The sequence below is a fragment of the Vigna angularis genome, chromosome 10, assembly GCF_016808095.1.
Source record: "Vigna angularis cultivar LongXiaoDou No.4 chromosome 10, ASM1680809v1, whole genome shotgun sequence".
Lineage (NCBI taxonomy): Eukaryota > Viridiplantae > Streptophyta > Magnoliopsida > Fabales > Fabaceae > Vigna > Vigna angularis.
Window position 1 is genome coordinate 11593456 of NC_068979.1, and position 20425 is coordinate 11613880.

Here is a 20425-nt window from a genome sequence, read left to right on the forward strand (position 1 = left end):
ACACAAACAGCAGCAGATGTGCACCATATGGAAAGGACAAACACTCTGGAGAATTGCAGCTGCTATAAACATGTGACAACTCTGTTACCAATTCATTTTACTACATCCTTTAACCTCAAGCAAACTAGGTAAAGAGTTTCATCTTTTGAGTTTTGATTATCCTAGTTCAAAGATACTTCCACAGGGTTAAGATTTTCATTTCCACATTTGTAATTATTCTTTTTGAAACTTAGACATCATTAAATTGAGTTGTACTTATGTAATATATCTTTTTGATACATACCATTTGTTATTTAATTGGATCTGATTTCTGACATTCAATAACTTTATTGTGAATTCCAAAACTCACCGTAAAAAGGCCATTCTCATATGAAACTTTTGAGAACAATCTTGTACTCGTGCGTATGTGTTTGTAGTGGTGATAATGTCAATTGGCCAACCTAATTTCAGGGCAAAGAATCTGAATACTGCTTCAGTTTTGCGTACACTTCACTTTTTCGAATTTCTTCCATCGTGGCACAAAAGTGTTATCAATGATTACACATTTTTATGTAATTGTCACGAAAGACAAAATTGGTAGAAGAAAATCAATACAGCCGTGTAGATTGATTTGATATTGATTTAGTTAGACTAAGAAACTCTCAACAATCTTACATTGGTTGAATGGTTTTGTTACCTAGTCATACTACTAAATCTTACATCAGGTAAACAATTAGTACTCAACAATTTTTCACTTGCTTTTCTGTTCTGGTTTTCCTGCTACATGCTATATACATAATAAGACTTTTAAACGCAAATTCAGTCTCAGACAATTCAATAACTTTAAGATGTCAACATCTTTTTATTACCTTTTTATTTGTTTTTTCACTTTTCTTTTTATTACCTGGTTTTCCATTCTACATTCCCTACTACTGCTAAAGTAAATGTTTCATAAAGTCTGAAGGCACGAGAACCGATTAACAGCGCCACCACATGCAAAGAAAAAGTAAGCATGCAGATAAACACTACAAAGGTTCAGCTTTAAAGAACTCTACCAAAACCATCAATAACTTTCACTTAACATTTCAGAATATGTAAATACCATAGCACAGGCTGGCCAGCATGTCACATTTTCGACCCTTTTTTCAATAGCCAAATAAGAATTTTTCTTATGCACACTCATTCACTCTTGTCTGACAAAGGGAGAGGAGCTTATGTCTGTTGTGCTGTAAAATGAATCCTCAGGTGGACCATAGAAATTTTCCTCCTTCTCTTCATCCCATTTGAGGACCTCTTTTATGTACTTGAATGCCTCATCAACAGTGACTCGTTCCCTTGCCCTGGCTTGTGCCACAAAGAGTTTTTTCCCTGTGAGGGATGCATAAAGGTCCTTGAATTTCATAGCAACATAGAAGTAGGCCTGATGGGCCAGTGACTGGTTATTATGGTATGCACGCACGGGACAAAAATCACTGAACCATTCACATGTATTTAGGGACACCCTGCTGATCTTTTCCTCAAAGATATCATACTTGTTAAGGACCAGAACCAAAGGGGTGTCTTTGAAGCAAGGGTGTCTCACCATCGTCTCGAAAAGCTCCTTGCTTTGTACCATCTTGTTTTGAACAAGTGTTCCACTGCCATTACTGTCTGGGGAAAGCCACAACTGATCATAGTCACTTAGGGAAACGCAAAACACCACAGCTCGAACATCTTCAAACATTTCAACCCACTTGCAGCCCTCATTAAGGCCCTTGGCATTCACTCTTATGAGTTGATACCTAAGACAAAATAAGAATGATTTATAGTCTGAGTTTACTTTCTGTTCTTTTTGAGTGTGAGGTGTGTGAAGTTGGAAGCAAAGCAACAACAAACAATTGGTTGGAGTCGATTACATGAATCAAACAATGTCATGAGTAAACAACTTTTCTGACATCATTCTAGAAATCACTCAGTGATCTTCGGATAAATAACATCACTAGAACTTTGATCTTTAACTGACTGAATGACAATGTATGATTTATGTAACTGATCTCAGTAAATGAGACATACTTTGTTGTTATATTCTAGATATCTCTTAACAGGAATTCAAAGAGAATGAATATAGCTTACTTAGTCAGTGGTGGCAGCTGAGCATCGAGATTATCTGAGTAAGTATCCGACTTAGCGACACGGTCATCAAGTGAAAACTCCATGAAAGCCAAACCATTTCCCTGAGTGACTCCTTCTGCATATACTATGTCCCTTTCAGAAGGTTCGTATTCATTACTAGATATCTCCACAGCCTGAAGGAAGCAAGAGTTCATCATCTAGCTATACATACCAATACCATCAAATTTCTTGAAGCTGAAAAGCATACCATTCTAGCAAAGTAACAATCATTTGTACTTATCATACATATATAATGGACTTAATTTATAATAACACCAATAAATGTTAACAATCAGGATAAACAATGACCAGGCAAACCCAAGTACAGATGACTTTAAACTTTTCTTTGTTCAAAAATTTTCCTCCCAACAAATTCTAATATACAAATTGCAAAGATATTGCACTGACATAAATACGTGAAGACACAACAGGAAAACCAATAGCATATTTCCTTATATGGATAAAAAGAGTTGGGAATATTACACCTCCTCTCAGAACATACACTAGCAAAAAATGGCATGAAAAAGAACAGATGGCTAAGGGAAGATTTGGTAAACATCAGATAACTTTAACAGAACAAAAGGGCTCGGTTTCATGGATGACATTTAAGCAATTACCCGGCTTAAGAAGTACTCAGCAACATCAGGAAGAAAGTGAAGCTCATCTTTTCTTTTGAAGGTTTCTTGTATGGCAGGATCTTTCCATACTTCTTCAACTAATGGTGCATATTCACGTGTGGCGGCAGGGAAGAAGGCATCTAAATCCCCAGTGGCTATAATATCCAGGAGCCAGTCAGAGAAATGTTTTAGCCTTGGGTTGAGGGAATAGATGCATTCACTAGTACTACTTTCACCATTGCTACCTGAATAGAGATCAAAATCAGGTTATATTCTGGAAGCATTACGATGCCATAACATGATTACATAAAAGTTGGCCACGAGATTCAACTTTGATACAGATCTATACATAAACAGCATATTTGCAGCAGCTTTCTGCAAATATTTTCTTCCACCCAAATTCAGTTGCCTGTTCCACCCAAAATAGATTTAAAATTCAATGTCTTCACTAGCTTTATGCAACGAAGGTTCTTAGTATTCAGGTAAATTTTGTTCATCCCCGTAAAATGCTGGGGCACTAAGTTCTTAAATAATAGTTGTAGAAACTTATTAATTTTGGATTTCCCTTTGCATAGCAAAATGATAATTTGATCACACAGAAAGTGTACCTGGAAATTGAAATTAAGAAAAGGAAAGGTTCACACAGAATTTCAGTTGCTCAATTTACCTAGCAATCCTATATTTTCCCAAAATATAGCGAAATCAATGATAAAAATATTCAGGTTTCAACAACAAAAAAACTAAAATTTAGAACTACTGTATCCTATCAATCTGATGAACCAAGCCATGCAGAAGAGCATAAGTTCCACCATCCATGATCAGGGTCAGGGAGCCTAAGAAATGCAGAGAGCTTAACCAATTCCAGAACAAATGAAGTGTATAGGTTCTACTGGATGTAGTTGATGATGACATATTAAATGAATGTATTTTTCATATGCTGTTTCCTGTAAGATTATCAGCAAACACATGAAGTGGGAACTTGAAAACTAAATTACCATAGAATGAAATATTACTTGTTTCCATAGTTTGACCAGGAGAAGCTTGTCCATTCATTCTAGAAACAGCCTCCTCTTCAAATCGCTCTCTCCCGTCAAGTAAAATACTAAGATATTTATACATGTTACTCTGGATCATCAGTTTAACATCCTGCAGCTCTTCAGCAGAAAACTTGTTCCCATACAAAAACTTGGCCTGCTCAGCAATTGCAAGAGTGCCACAGGAGAATCAAGTTACTAGAGAATCAGTAACAAACACTACTACCCAAAAATGTTTTTTTTTTTAATTTTTTATTTCAATTAGAGTAAATGAAGAGATTACAAAATCTTTTACTCAGTCTCATGCCAACTCCATCCCACCCTTCCATCTACCAATAAAAGAATTCAATAAAGTGGGGAGAAGGAAGAAGAGAAAAAAAATTACTAGAAGAAAAGTAAGTTATCAATCAAGTTCATATACATCTTTGCTACTGTTGATTTGAAACAACTCAGTTGCTTATTTCAGACATATTTACCACAAGCATGGGTCTAAACATTGGAATAAAAGACATACCTGCTTAAATATAGTGCTAGTACCAGATCCTTGTATTCCAAGAAGAAGAAGCTTCTGAGTTTTTTTCTGTTCCAGATAAATAGGAACTGTGGTATAGTGACTAGTTTCATCCTTTAGCCCATGAGGCTGACCATGGGGAAAGGGTAGAGAGAATAAGGCACATATGAATCTTGTTGAGGCCTGTCAATGAAAAAGTAAACAGATCTTTCATTCATATTCTGCATGCTCCTACAACATCAAATGTTCCCACCAAGAAATATTTAGTTGGCAAATACCTTCTCCCAAATGTTTCCTCTGATATTATTTTGACCTTCCTCCTCATAACGACCATCATCATAAACCCAAAAGTGTGTATCACGAGGACACTGCACATTTGCCAGCTGAAAAATCAAAGAAAAAGGTTAATCCATCAACTCTAGTAATACCATAATCCCATGATAATATGATAATGATACAGATCATCCAAAAATTAAAAGAGGTCCTCATGATACATTTACTGGTTGTGAATATTTTACTATAGTCCTTATGGATCATCCAGAGATTAGAAAGGTCTTCAAGCAAAGTAGTAAGTGTATTTACTAGCTGACATGTTTTATTATTATCTTTCCACAGCTATTATGTAAGAATATTCTATCATTTTCAAAATCATCTCAGCTTTGGAAAACAGGTGCAGCCAGTTGTTCATATCTTAAACAATCTGATGGCACATCCCAGTGTTTCCATTTTCTCTTCCACCTATGGCATTGCAGATAAATTTAGTAACTGTAAGTGGTTAAAATTTAGTAAAGATAAACACTTACTTTGAGTACCCTCAGTTCAAGTTTTGTGATCTCTCGACCATTCATGTAAACCTCGGTGTTTCCGTTACTAGCATTGAGGCTAAGTTTCCCAGTGAAATTCAGATTTGAACTTATGATTCTGTCAGGTTTTTCCCCTTCCTATTAAATAAATAAAGACAGAAGTTAGTTCGCATTATCCAATGACCAATTGAAATATATTCCTTTGATAAGTTAACATGAACTTAAAACTAAAACTTTTAAAAATGCTAGAAAAAATGGAAATATGACATATAGTTTCAGTTAACATGTGAATTTGAAAACATAATTTATGACACTCCATCCCATACCAAATGGAAAGATAATAATTTGTACAAGGGAAAATTGAAGCAGAAATATTCTCAGTAATAAAGCATGAATCCATCACCTTTCCCCAGAGACCAGATTCTTTGTCATACCAATATCTACCAGGTTTCAGTTTACGTGGAGGTAGCAGGCATCCAAGTAATTCGGCCATCTCATCCGGCTTCAGGGGCAATCCATTGACGATAAGCTGCTCCGGCCGAAGCTGATTAGCAGAACATTCTTTCTCTGCTTTCATAATTTGCTTGACTTCTAGAGGACTTAACAATCTGGACAACACCCTTGAATATTTACCTAGTTTTAGACGCTTTGATTCATCAATTGGTTGACCAATGCATGTTACACATTTGCGTCCTTCAGGCATGGATCCCATTGCCCTTAGCACACAGTTGCTGCAGTACTTGGCATTACACACTATGCAAGACTCCTTAGTTTCCCACTTCCCTTTTCCACACCTATAACAAACTCTTATTTTCTTTTTCTTCCTTTCCTTCAAAACTCCAACATATTCTGAATAAACTGGCTTCACAACCTCCACTTCTTTCCTCTGAGATCTATCAACAGTATTAAAAGTGACAACCGGTGCTCTCTTCACTTCATTAACCAACGGCTGTGGAGGATTATGAACTGAGGCAGGTGAAGCAGATGGTGAAGCGGAAGAAAGATCTGGGTTTTGTAAGACAGAAACCACAGAATCTGAGCTTCCTGACACCCTCGGACTTTGATTAGGAGAACTTGTTATACCGGCAATACGAGACACTGGCAGAGGGATTGGCTCAATCACCATAGACCCCACACGAGTATTTGATCTTTGTGATCCAGAGAGTGGCTCAGCAGTGGGAATTGCTCTTGAGTTTCCATCAAGAGGCTCAACTTTTGGCAATTCGTATGAAACTGGTGGACCAACATATTCCATAGCTATGGAGTAATCAAGATTAGAAGCATCATCAGGTAAGGAAGCACCAGGAGGAAGCATCTTCTTCATTAATTCCCTCCAACTCTCTTCTCTATTTTGATCCATATTCTTCGTATTCACAAACTCAGACACCCCTTAAACTTCAAACCATAAGTTCCTCAATCTTCAGCTTCAGATATTAGTACTGTAACTGTAAGTTACTCTCTAAAACAACAAATCAAAGATCTTGTAACTAGATAGAAATCAACATATATCTTCAGGAAAAAAGTTGAATTATGTTACAGTGTAAAGGGGTTTTAGGAGTTTTGTTTTGGCAAAAATAGAATGAGTCACAGGCATGGCCCATCAAGCAGCCGCAATCAAACGTTGAAACTTGAAAGCCTTCATAGTTGAACGGATTCATTTTGTATTAGAAAAAACGAGAAAGGAAAGTATGCTAAACAAAAATAAAATGGAATGAAATTAAACCAAATTCAACTTATTTTATCTCAGCATGACAACAGACAAAATCACAGAAAACACATGAAAAGGTGAAATATTCACAGTCAAAAAAATAGACAAAAACAAGAACCGAACGTGAAAGCCGTTCAACTTTATCAAGCTTAGAAGTTAGTAGGAAAAGAAGATGGAAGAACGGGTCACAAGTTTTATGTTCTTCAGAGTGTTGAAAAACAACAGAGTCAAACCACTAGCTAATAAATGTCCCCCCGAAGAAAACCAACTTAGAAACAGACTCAAATGCTGGAATTTTCAGGCAAGGATAAATAAAAAGAAAAGCCAAAAAAAGAGAAGGTGAAAAAAACATCACTTTCAAACTTTATAGTGAGAGAAAGGAAGTGGGGGAGAGTTTATAGTTTAGAGAGAGAAAGAGGGGACGATGAGAATGTACCTGAGTAAAGGGACACAATGAAAGCGAATCCGATCTTTAAATCTAAGGTGCTCTTGCTTTTGAGCTCGAAGAGCCAAAAGACAGAGCTTTCTCAAAAGCCACCACCACCATTGATGAAGGAAAGGAGGAAAAGATAGAAAGGGAAAGGTGAGGCTCAGAAAGTAAGAAGTAGAAGCTGGAGCAGTAGAAACAGAAGCAGAACCAGAAGAAGATGAGGGTGAAACTCAGTGGGTCCCACTTACCACCCCATTGCCAAATTGTAATAATCTCACTCTGTATCTCTTCTCATATGCCATGTTAGATCTCTCCACTTATTCTTTATTCAAACAAGGTGGCATGCTTTACAAATAATCATAATACTTAAATACATAATTAAAAATCATGAAAACTATCATTATACATTTAGTAAAAAGACATTTAATCATCTAAAAATTCAAAAATATTAATATATATTATTACTAAAACTATAATATTTAAGGGATAATTAAGTAAAGTTTTGTTTTTTAATGAAGATGGTTTATGGGCAATTAGTGTGTGTGGATGCATAAGATATGATGTTTGTTCTTAATTAAAACAAAAAACTGGTCGTGTTGTGATGAGGAAGACAACGAACTCGTGGGGCTGTTGTCAGACCCTACATTCCCCACGCGCCTATTTCTCACTCACTGCCATTGCATCACATAGATATTTTTCTACTTTAACTCTGTTGTGTTGTTGTGTCGTATAAGAGGTTATTCTGATATTTTATTCATCCAATTTCTTGGAGTTGTGTTAATTTTTAGAATATACGACAAGGTATAAGTTAGATTAAGATTTGAGATCTGGTTCAGGTTTAAGGTATCTAGAAAATGAAAATAAGAACAAATTATGAGTTTCTATATATATAAATTGAAACCAGGAATAAAAAAACTGATTTTATACACCGATACTATAAATTAATCAAGCATGAGTTAATTTTAATTAATGAATATTTTATCTGTTTTCTATAAACTTAACTCACTTCACATTGGAAAGGAGTTTCGGTAATAATTTAGTCACGCATAATTTGATAATGGTTACATTAAACTGATTAAATTGAGAAATAAAAAAGAAATATAACTTACGGTTTAAAAGTAACTTTGCATATGATAATAATTTCCTTGATTCTTTTGTCTGGAGTCTTAAACATTTTAAAATGGTATATGTATGGTATAAATGAGTTTTTAAAAATAAAAAACTGAGAAAATAAAATGTATTTTCTATTTTTATTTAATCATAAATTATTATATACAATAAAAATTAATTTTAATAATATTTTTTAAATTGTATACAAATATTATTTTGAATCAGTTAACATTGTAAGGTAATTCACACTAAATATTAAGTATGAATAATTGGAAAGGGTTTGAGTAGACGTCTATCAAGCACGCGCCACAGGTAGTGAGTGTGAATGGATCTTACTGTTCATTTATTGATGTTTCAAAACATTGAATTTGTTGACAATGTCAAAATTAAGACATATGCCACGTAACCTCATAGCAATCTTATCACCAGGGATAAAAAATATAAATAATGTCTTTTACAGGAATAAAAAATTAGCAACTGCTTATTAATTGAAAAAATAGTGTAATTTATAATACACTCAAGAAATAATTTTAATTCAATAAATATAATAATGAAATAATTATTTGAAAATAGGGAATTTGAGGAATTGTAACAATATACTTATTATTTAAACTTAAAGCTTAAATTGTTTTTGTGTGGGTTACAATTTATTTTGGCTTCTTTCCGTAAAAATGGATTAAACATTAATAGACAGTTGAGAGCCCTAACTTGCTTGTAAAAAGAAAGACCATCCATTAATTTTTTTTATATTTTATATTTTTAATATATATATATATTAAAATAGACACATTTAATCAATAAAATATTATTTTTAATTTTAAATTTATGAATTAACTTTTTAATTAAATAAATTATAAGGAATATTATATTTATATGGTAGATCTTCTTATTTTAAAACTTTTGTATCTTCAAATGATATAATAAAATAATTTAAATATATTACTTTTAACAAAAATACAAGTTGGTAAGTAAGAGTGAACCAATAGGTTAAAGATATTAATTTATCCAGCTAAATTAAAAATATTTGATGGTTATAAAGTAAATCAATATTCTAAAATTTACAGTCAAATTGAGGTACTTGAATTATTTTTTTAAGTAGAAAAAAGTCATATCTTAACTATGAATCATAACTTTTAATCTAATTGTAAATATTCGACTCAAGAATTGATATTTCGAATCAAGGTCACAAGTTATTAATTAATTCATTATCTTTCACATTTGCAATTCCTATATTTCAAATTTGAATATTTATGCGTTTTTTTTAATACATAAGTTAAAAATATAATATAAAAATTATATTTAAGTAAAAATGGAATACGTAAAAATATAAATAAAAAGATAAAAAATAGTTGTACAAAACGTTAATTGTTTAATGTTTAGATAACAAAATTATGAAGGTAAAAGATTAATTCTGTAGTATTTTTCTGTCCTTCTTTTTAGACTAAAGTAAAGTAAAAAATTATGAAAGTAATCTTTACAACCAAAGAATAAAGTGGATGATTGATTAGAAAAATATTGCACGCTTGAAAGTTGAGGAACCTTGTCTTTAAATGGACATGCTTCATAACAGTGCATACTGTAGTTTCCCACACCGTAAAAAGTGTCTTCACTTTAATCTCAGTGTAATCATCAGATCTAATGCATGATTATTCATTTACACCAACTAAGGGTGCACAATTATGTTAATTTCCCTAACCTTCTCAAAGAATGTTTATGGTAAATAAAGGCTTAAGTAATTTTATATTTATTATTAGAGAAACCGAGGTTTGACCATAAGGAATTGTTTTGTAGTTGAAATTATATGTGGAGACACATACTTAGAAAAATCGACACTAACCAAATGCTTATTTACAATGTTACTAGTTGTACGTTACGACTTTTATATATATATATATATATATATTTATATATATATATATATATATATATATATATATATATATATATATATATATATATAATAGTACGATAAAATTATAAATATAGACTAAAAGTATAGTTGTTGAAATATTAATTATGTTTTTATTATAATATTAACTGTTTTAATTAATTAATTTAAGTTGAATTTAACATCATAACATTTTTTTTTGCAAGTATTTATGATTGGTTGATGAGTAAAATTATCTTAGTATGAAAAGGATAACATTGAAGTATGAAGATCAGAACTTTTTTTTAAGCCAATGTTTAACCCTACACTTGAAACACTAGTTAATTACATTATTAAAACAAAATTACACTCAAACGTTACTAAAATAGTAATTAGAGGTTACTAAAATAGTAATTAGAGAATATGAGTTTTATCTAATAATCCATATAGGTAAAAGGTTTATTAAATGTACTATCACTAACACAAAAAATGCTTTTTACGTCTAGTATTTTTGTCTTTTCAATAATATAACAAACACAAAATCAACCTAGCTTTTAAAAATATTAGGGAAGAAGAAATTTTCCACTAAATCACAAACCATAGTGGAAGAAATCGAAAAAAAGAAGCCCCAATAGAGGCCCTCCAAGGTTCCTAATGTTCGTGCAACCTCTTCACAAGGTGGTTTGTGGCAATGTCTGCAAGGTAGTTTGCAAGGTAGTTTGCAAGGTAGTTTATGTCTTTATTATTTGATTTTTACATTTGACACCCTTTAATCAAATATTTGTTCGATGTAAATTTATGTCTGACCAAAAGGGATTAGACATAAAAATCAAATTTTACATTTTATCTACAAGCGTTATATTTAAATTTTGACAAATTATTTACAAAAGGGTTAAATATGTTTTTAGTCCCTAAACTATTGGTCGTTTCTGGTTTTTGTCCATCTTTCAAGGTAAGGTACGATTTGGTCCTCAATCTTTAAAAAACGTTCGTTTTAGTCCTCAAAATTTTGTTTTTAGTCCTCGTTTTAGTCCTCAAAACGTTCGTTTTTTCGAATAAAACGAACGTTTTTTAAAGATTGAGGACCAAATCGTACCTTACTTTGAAAGAGGGACGAAAACCAGAAACGGCCAATAGTTTAAGGACTAAAAACATATTTAACCCTTTACAAAAATATCACCACACATTTTTTATATATAATATCTTTTGATTAAACGTAAATTGAGTGACATAATACACTTGTTTATGAACATTTCAAAATGAAATTTTAACTTCTCATTTTTTAATATTTATAAAATTAAATATCTTTTAAATATTTTCTTAAACGTTAATGTGACTTTGTAGATAATTCTCTGTAAAACAATACTAAAGACTAAAATAACAAAAGATAAAAGATTTAGTTGAAGATATAAAACTATATTAGTGTTTTAATAGGATTACTTTAGCATTGTAAGAACATCTTCCAATCTTTAATCAAGACATTGTGTTAGTCAAAATGATCAACATTAATAACAATGGAGGTTGAAGGAGGAAAGTAACAAAAATTAACATAGTTAATTTTAGTGGAGCATGCTTTGTTTTTAAATTTAATATCAGTGAGAATTATGTCAATAAATATAATAAAGAACAACAAACTAATAATTTTGACAATAGAGATCACCATTGAAACTTCACAAATTTAAATATATTATTTTTATAACCATAACATTAAAATGGATTTACACTATTGTTTGTATTTTTCATCATCACATTTAGTCTTTTATACTATATTCATACTTAGTGAATGTAATTATGTAAATTCTTAGAGACAAAATTTTAAATTTGATTAACACAAACAAGTATTTAATTATGCTTTTCTCGCAACTAAAGTTAACTAATTTATTTTCTGTTTATTCATTGAATTAAAACTGTTCAAAAAATAAGTAAAAGAATATCATACCTCATTCTAGTTAAACACATTTTGTTTCAAATTTACATTGAACCCTGAAACCTTACAATCATATAAGCTACAGAGCTTTTTATGTTTATATATTTTTACTTTTCAATCAAAATGCATTATAAGAGGAAATAAAATGTTAAATATCTATGACTTGCCTTAACTTTTTCTATGTACATAACATATATATAATAAAAGTCAATAAGGTTTGAAGAGAGAAAGTTGCCTTGGACCGCTATTGCACACATTAAAGTTAGTCAAAGAATAATATATATATATATATATATATATATATTATGTATATATTATATGTATATATTATATGGAGATCTTTCCTAGGAATTCACGTGTAAGTCTATGGAAACGTTTCAGAAACCATGTGAGTTCTTAGTGGTTTAGGAATGCATAGGTTTGGAATACTGTGTCATTGTTAAGTATGCAATTGTAAGCTGAGTTCAAAGCGAAATAGTTATTTATCTTTTTTTCTCTAAATTATTATGTATTTTTTGTTTTTTGTTTTTTATTCAAATTTTGTTTAATTTCTGTCCTCTTCTGTTAGAATGTTATGAATTTAGTTTTTTATGATAATGTTATTAGGATTTTTTTTATATATGTCACATCCCAAATACATTTAAGACTGATAGACGGGGCCCAAGCCCAATTAGTTTAGTGTAGTATTTCTTTTACTTTTATTAAAGCATGTGTAAAAGGTGTTAGGCATCGTTTTTCTCCCATTCACCAAGTGAAATCATGACTGTTTTTTCCATTTCATCGATTTAATCGTTGAATCTTTCTTATCCACCGATTAAATCCTTCCTTGCCTTCAACCCTATAGTTTTCACCGATTAATCCCCCAAAACCTAGGGTTCTCGAGTAAATCTACTTCTTTCGCTGTTTCCCGGTTCTTCAGCTCGATCCAGTCCAGAGTTCACAACGTTTCCGGATTCAGCTCAAGCCGTCATCTATCAAAGACACTTGAATAATTACAATTGTGATGTTAAAAACAAATTGTTGATAAAATTAGGATTTAGTTTTCTTAAGACATTTATGTTAGAATTAGTGAAGATGAGAATAGATGTAATTTCTAAAGTTCGCATTTAAACACAATGGTTTCATCAACAAAATCCTAATTTATTAAAGTGAGGTAGTATGTAAATTGGTTTTACTTTTTGTGTAATGTTGAGTGCATTTAGGATTATGGTAGTTTGATTTTGAATCGTGATTTACAATATAGGTTTCACAATAGGGTTTCATATCATTTTTCATCATATGGACAAGTTCTAAAAGAATGTGGTTAAAAGAATCTATCTTTATCGATGGTCATATTTCGAAGCATTGAGAATAGTTAAAGAGTTCAAATATGATGGTGGTGTAGAACTTTGGTGGAAGGGTTCAAAATAAACATTACACAACCCCCAACGACTTTGACACCAAGGTTTGAGTGTTTTTACCAAGGTTTGAGTGTTTTTACATGTGTTTAGAGGATTGTAAGGAGGGATTCTTGTGTGGTTACAGGCCCTTCATTGGTGTTGACGGTTGTCATCTAAAGACATTCTATGGTGGTTAATTATAGGGGTGGGCATAGTTCATCAAACTGAACTTGAATTGCAGTTAACTGTATTATTTTATACTTAAAAAAATTAAACTGTTTTTACTAAAAACAAATTAAATTATTTCACAGTTCAAATTAAAAAAACTGAAACTTAATAATTTTAGTATGGTTAACTAGTTAACTAGTTAACTAGTTAACACATGCGTCTCTTCATCCTTTCTCCATCATAATCTTTCTCTTTATCACCACTGCGCCTCACACATATTTTGTCGTTGCCCTCTTCCTTCCTACCGTTGCCCATCCTGTCGTCGCCCATCCCGCCGTCACCCATCCCGCCATCGCCCATCCCGCTGTCGCCCATCTCCCTCGATTAGCCCTCTAGGGTTTCCTCATCGGCTCTCTTTTCGCTCCAGCGTCAATTTACATTAAATAGACACCTTTGGCTTCTTACCACAAACCGCTCTCAAGGTTTCCAAGCACGTTAGCTTTGATACCCCTCAAAAGCCCGACTCAGTCATCGCTTTCTTCAACAGAAATGGATTCACCCACGCTCACATCAACAAAATTGTCAAAAGCATACCCAACATACTCATATGCAATGCTGACGAGAGGCTTTCGCCAAAGTTCCAATTTTTACGCTCAAAAGGTGCTTCTGCTTCTGATATCGTTCGCCTCGTTAATAGGTGCCCCATAATCCTTGTATCCAGCCTCAGAACAACGTGATCCCCTCCTTCAAATTGGTGAGAAGGTTCCTCGAATCTGACCAGAAAACCATTGATTGTGTTTTCTGTAGTAGACCTTTCCTTCGATATAACGTTGGAGTGTAGAATGTGGACATGTTGCTTGATGTTGGAGTCAAGGACTCCGGCATCGGCTATTTGTTCAGAGGGAGGCCCTCTATATTCTTGTCTACTAACTTGAGCGAGACTATTGATGAAGTTAAGGAAATGGGGTTTGACCCTTCCAAGATAAAGGTTTGAGAGAGAAGAGTGCCAAGTTGTATACCCCGTTTGGTGTTTCTGAAGAGTTTTTTCTTAAAAGTTTTGTGATGCGTTTTAAGGAGGAATCGTCTCAACTGTTAAAGCTTTATCAGAGCAAAAAATGTTTCCAAGAAAATAGGGAGGACAATGTAGAATCTGCCAGTTAGCAAGTGGATTACTTAAGAGAACAAATTTAACCATGTTGTTATCATCTCATCCAAGTACTTTTGTTAATCTTGTCGAAGTAGCAATTGATTTAACTGAGTTGTTCCATTTTACTGGGTTGAAACTGTTGTTTATTTATCATATATTCGTCAACTTACATTACAGTAGTGATGTAGTCAATTGCTATCCTTTATAAATGACTGAAGAAACAAGGACAAATTCTTTATGGAATGCTCATTGCATAATGCTGTTGTTCCCTTGGCAAGAAATATATATTTTTGTATTTTGATGGTGAATCATTTACATTAAATAGAGTATTGACATGCACATGCAGATGTTGTGGCAGAAAGAGAATCGAGAAGATTGAAAGAAGACAATGGGTAATTTGATTTGATGAATTATTAGATTGAAGAGTTTTGTGAGTTGTTTCTGCATCGTTAGCTCGAAGTCGCATAAATTGGCCATTGCATTTGTGTGTTTCCATTATTGAACGTGAAAGGGAAACATATGAAGAAGAGTGTTTTTGATGCAAACTAAAACTATACTGCAGTATGAGTGATCTAAAAAATAGTTCAGTTCAGTTACTCTGAACTATTTTTTAGTTCAGTGCAGTTTTGTTGGAATAGTTTATAGTTATCTATAGATTTTAATAGTGCAGTACACTATAGGGCAGCTTGCCCACCCCTAGTTAATTATTAGTTGCAATAGGTAGAGACCCTATTCATTAGTATTTCCCACTATGATGAATGGATTAGGTCATACATCATGAGTATGTCTACAACACTAAGAGAAAAAGTAAAAACATATCCTGAAATTGTTATGCCTAAACCAAGAAAAATGCTTGATATGAAAGTTAAAAAAGAGTGGGAATTGGATTCCTGTGTGGATAGGGGATGCTAAGTTTGAGGTCACTAAGGAGTTCACAATGGAAAAGTTTGTTGTGGATCTAACTAGCCATAGTTACAATTGTTATTTTTGAATTTCAGTGGACATACCTTGTAAACATGTTGTGGCTATAATTCATCACAAAATAAAAAACCCTAAAGATTATGTTCATCCATATTACAAGAGAGATGCCTATCAAGCTTGTTATGAGCGTCAAATTATCTCAATCAATGGACAACAATTATGACCTAAAGGTAATTGTCCACAACTACTTCCACCCATTTATAAAACACCACTTGGGAGGTCTAAGAAGATACGAAGAAGGGAAGCTGATGAATATGTCAATCATTAAGAAATGTTAAAAGAAAAATATTATTATGAAGTATAACAGGTGTAATCAATATGGACATAATATTAGAAGTTGTAGAAAGGGGATGAAAACTATAAAGGTACAATATCATCTTACGTTTTTTTGAAGTTTTTTTTATTGATACAATATTGAATATAATTACTATGCCCTAGTGACAGACTATAATTTCAATTGGAAGTGGATGTAGCAACTCTGCAGAACCATCAAACTAGAGGTCAGTTAAAGGAGGAAGACTCATACCCATGGTTGCACCAAGTAACGAACCAACACCAACACTAACATTATTCAATTATAAGGTTGTAAGGAAAGCATTATTCAATTTAATGTTGTTATGGACCACTTATATGATACCCTACCAATACCATTAATTTAATTCATAATATTGTATTTAATTGAATGTTGTTATGAACCACTTGTATGACCTAAAAAAATAATGAAATTACATAAAGCCATGTGAAATGCCCATCAACCTCTCAACATGTCTTGACAATCTCTCAACATGTCTTTTGGACCTCTCAACATGTCTTGTCAACCTTTTAACATGTCTTGCCGACCTCTCAAGATGTCTTCTAGACATCTGAACATGTCTTTCCAATCTTAGTATGTCTTGTTGACCTCTCAACATTTCTTCCATACCTTTGAACATGTCCTTCTGAGCTTTCAACATGTCTTGTCAACCTTTCAAGATGTCTTCTAGACTTCTCAACATGTCTTGTCGACCTCTCAACATGTCTTGCAAACCTTTGACTTCTCGTCCTCGTGACCTCTCAACTTATCTTGTCAACCTCTCATTCCTACCTCAATTAAGTGGAATGCTTGGATACATAAATTTAAATAAAAATTTTAAATGCTTAATTTGTATAACATGCTTAATTAATATAACATAACATCACTAACATTTTACAACATCACTCTTTTCGAAAACAACCACCAAACTAAAGTACCAACATTTTATGACATCATTGGTACAAGCCAAAACTATCATATTACTTTACACTAATCAATATTACAATACTAATTACAATTAACCTTTTAAAAAAACAAAACAAAAAGGAAATTTTTTAATGCCCAACAAATAGTGCTGTTAAAACAGGTAACTCGGCTCGACCCACCACGAGTTGTCACTTAGTGAGTCAACCCAACTCGACTCACTTATTAGTGAGCCAAAAAAATTTGAATCCAGCCTGACCCACCACAGGTTAAATGGGTTGACTCACTGGCTCTCTTAATTACAAGTTTTTTTTAATCCAAAAAAATTACATTTTTTTTGTAATTCAAATCTAAATAAATTTCACTCTAAAATGATGTTAAACTCCAAAGACAATTAAAAGTTAAAAAAAATACCATACAATCCAAGTGTAATCCAAAAGCAAACACAACAAACGAACAAATACGTTTCTAATATTGATAATTTTTGTGTCACTTATCCATTTATAATATTAGAGTATTGAATGGATAAATCCATAATAGTTTACTCTCTTAAAACATCATTTTCTATATCCCCATCTATAATACAATAAAACAAGTGTTAACCAATAATATTGAACACAAAGTAATAAATAATTAAATTAAATTAGGTGGATTGATGAGTCAACCCGACTCACCACGGGTTCTACCCGGGTTCTAAGTGAGCCGAGTTGAAAATTGACCCATATAAAAAAATAACATTTTTTTTCAAACCTAACTCGGTCCGAATTAGTGGTGGGCCGGGTTGGCCTGCGGATTCTAACTCATTTTGACAGCATTACCAAGAAAAAAATTAGCATAATTTTTTCAACTTTTCTATGTTGCTGTAATTTCCTCTTCAACTTCTCATTCTTCTTTGTTAGGTTTACTACAACTTTTTCCTTTTTAAAACAAACTTAATCTTCTTCATTTTTTCTTTGTACAATAGCTTCAATTTCATATTCTCCTTCATAAACCCTTCTAGAGTAGTTACAATGTGTATTGGTCTGCAATAAAAATTACAAATCATTAATAAAAATTTCATCAATATAACTAATGTATATTTTCACTTACTCTATAATTTCTACTTTTCCAAAATAATCTTTCTTTTATTCTTCAAAGTATTGCCTTCAATAACAACAATATTTTCCCACACCCACAAACTTTTGATGCTAATAAAAGACGATCCACATGTTTGTGACATTCTCGAACCAATGCTCCTCCATGCTAAATCGTGATTTCGTTGATCAAACCTTTGTGTTTGAACGCAAACTTTAGAAATCCCTGTGTTTGAATGCAAACTCAATAAATCACAACTAGGAATGACAATGGGTCGGGTCGGGAACGGATAAAGTGATACCCGAACCCGACCCGCATATAAAAATTGTACCTGTTACCCATCCCGTTACCCGTCCTGCTACCCGCCGGATACCCGCATAAAAAAAACCCACGAATTTTTCATTACCCGCGGATACCCGTTTTTTAATAGTTTGTGCATTATTATCCAAGCTAAGGTGCAGGAAGCAAAAATAGGAAATAATAAAAATAATAAGCAGATAAGAACATATGAAAAAAAATTGATGGCCTGGCCCATTTACTCTCTTTTAGATCAGAAACCACTAGGGTTTCTTCTTCTCAAACAAAGGGAAGCAGCCTAATGGCCACCACCACCTCCTCTCACAACCCCTGCACTCTTTATGACCTTCCACCACCACTCGTTTTGTTTGCCACTATCTCATATTTCCCATCACCACCACCATCAACTTCTTCATCCTCTTCATGCTTTCCGGCCGCACAATCAGCGACCCACCGTGCTTTCCAGCTTCACCGTCGTTGCCACGCCCTCTACCTTGCTCTTCTCCCTATACAGCGCGTCTAGCTGGTTGAAATAAGGGCACATTTTCGAATCTTTCAGTCTCCGTTTGTTGCTTTCCTTCACTTTTTTGAAGTACTTGTTGATGTTATCCCACTTCTCTTTGCACCTTTTCGTGTTTCGGTTGTACCCGAGCTTCCTCATCGAGGATGAGATCTCCTCCCATAGAGGACCCTTTGGTCTGTTCTCTTGATATTCTTCATCCAGGTTCGTTCGGAGCGGCAGAAGGCGGCCAACTCGGTGAGAAATGAGGGCCAGCTTTCTTATTCTGATTTGAAGAAAAAACCCTAAGAAGGGATCCTTATTATGATTTGACAAAAAAAAACCCTAAAAGGGATTTGGGCTAGGCCCAACAGATTGAACAGAAAAAAAACCTAATTGAAAAGTTAGAAAAACAAAATTAAAGGATAAAATTGTAATTTCATTTTTCTAACAGGTAGCGAATACCCGCGGATACGAATAGTGTGATACCTGAACCCGACCCGTTAACAAGCGGGTATTAAAAAAACCCGCTACCCGCTACCTGCGAGTACCTCTTTCCCGTGAGCACTAAATAGTCGTAGCGAATTTTATCCGCAGATACCCGCAGGTACGAGTTTTTTTGCCATCCCTAATCACAACTCTTCTCCTCTTTGTTAATTCTGAAATAATTTCCTTAAAGTAGTTAAACTCTAATTTCAACAACTATCAGCTTTTTTTTTTCATACTCTAATTTCAGCAACTATCAATTTTTTTTTTCATGTCGCAATTGTAACTGAACAGATATCTTAAATGAGTCGAGAACATGACACATTGTTTGCTACTTAAAAAAAAACTAACGGTATTAATAATTGATGACTAAATTTTTTACATTACTGATGAAAAATGAAAATGGAAGAAAATTTAAAAGAGGGAAAAAGAAGCGTGTTAGAGAAAATAAATAATTAACTGTTATTTTAATATCATGTAAAAAGGTAAGTACATGTTAACCAGAATTTTTTTAAAATTAATGTTTAGATAAACCTTTAAGTATAAACTATTTCATCACGTTAATGAAAAAATTATGGTTAGAAAGAACAAGAATTTTAAATGGAAAAAGAAGTGAAAACCTAACTTTTCACCGTAATCAATAAATTCCACACTCAAGTTGAAAACATTTCACCCCACATGGGAGTGGACCCAGAGGAATATTAATTAAGTTTACTAAAACCACTTTACCCAACTTTCAATTGTTAATTGTATATGGGAGTTAGAGGAAGTAGTTTTCTTTAATGCATTAAATACTACTTTAGTTTATAAGAAAAAAATAGATACCGTATAAGGTTATGTCTTTTTGTTTACATCTAAGGCCATGTTTGATTTGCCCTTTTATAATGCACACCTATGTTTGGTTTTAAATCAAGTAGAAAAATAACTAGAATTGCTTTAAAAAACTTAAATTTTGAAAAATAAGCTTCAATTTCAAACTTTACCACAAATCTACACTAAAAAAACTACATCAGAGATTTGTAAATATAAAAATAATTTATC

At 32.9% G+C, this 20425-nt stretch overlaps 1 protein-coding gene across 3 annotated transcripts; it reads right to left on the reverse strand.

Annotated features, from left to right (window-relative positions):
• Window positions 1-1013: 1013 nt before the first annotated feature.
• Window positions 1014-7500, reverse strand: LOC108335719 (extra-large guanine nucleotide-binding protein 3). 3 transcript variants are annotated; one of them, XM_017571835.2, is made up of 9 exons: window positions 7240-7500; window positions 5499-6519; window positions 5096-5233; window positions 4571-4675; window positions 4296-4475; window positions 3743-3938; window positions 2748-2992; window positions 2092-2264; window positions 1014-1760 (listed from the first exon to the last, which is right to left on the reverse strand). In XM_017571835.2, the coding sequence occupies exons 2-9, from the start codon at window positions 6453-6455 to the stop codon at window positions 1163-1165; spliced, it is 2592 nt and encodes an 863-aa protein (XP_017427324.1). In that variant the 5' UTR covers window positions 6456-6519; window positions 7240-7500; the 3' UTR covers window positions 1014-1162. The 3 variants fall into 3 exon arrangements, with proteins under 3 accessions (XP_017427324.1, XP_017427321.1, XP_017427325.1); XM_017571832.2 differs by having other exon boundaries at window positions 5499-6554; XM_017571836.2 differs by having other exon boundaries at window positions 3761-3938; window positions 5499-6554; window positions 7240-7499.
• Between the last annotated feature and the right edge of the window lie 12925 nt (window positions 7501-20425).

Coding starts and splice junctions, on each gene's coding strand:
- LOC108335719 (XM_017571835.2), bottom strand. CDS start 6,455: ATGGATCAAAATAGAGAAGAGAGTTGGAGGGAATTAATGAAGAAGATG. Junction 4,676..5,095: donor TTGAACTGAGGGTACTCAAA/GTAAGTGTTTAT, acceptor TTGATTTTTCAG/CTGGCAAATGTGCAGTGTCC. Junction 2,993..3,742: donor AAGTAATATTTCATTCTATG/GTAATTTAGTTT, acceptor ATCTCTATTCAG/GTAGCAATGGTGAAAGTAGT.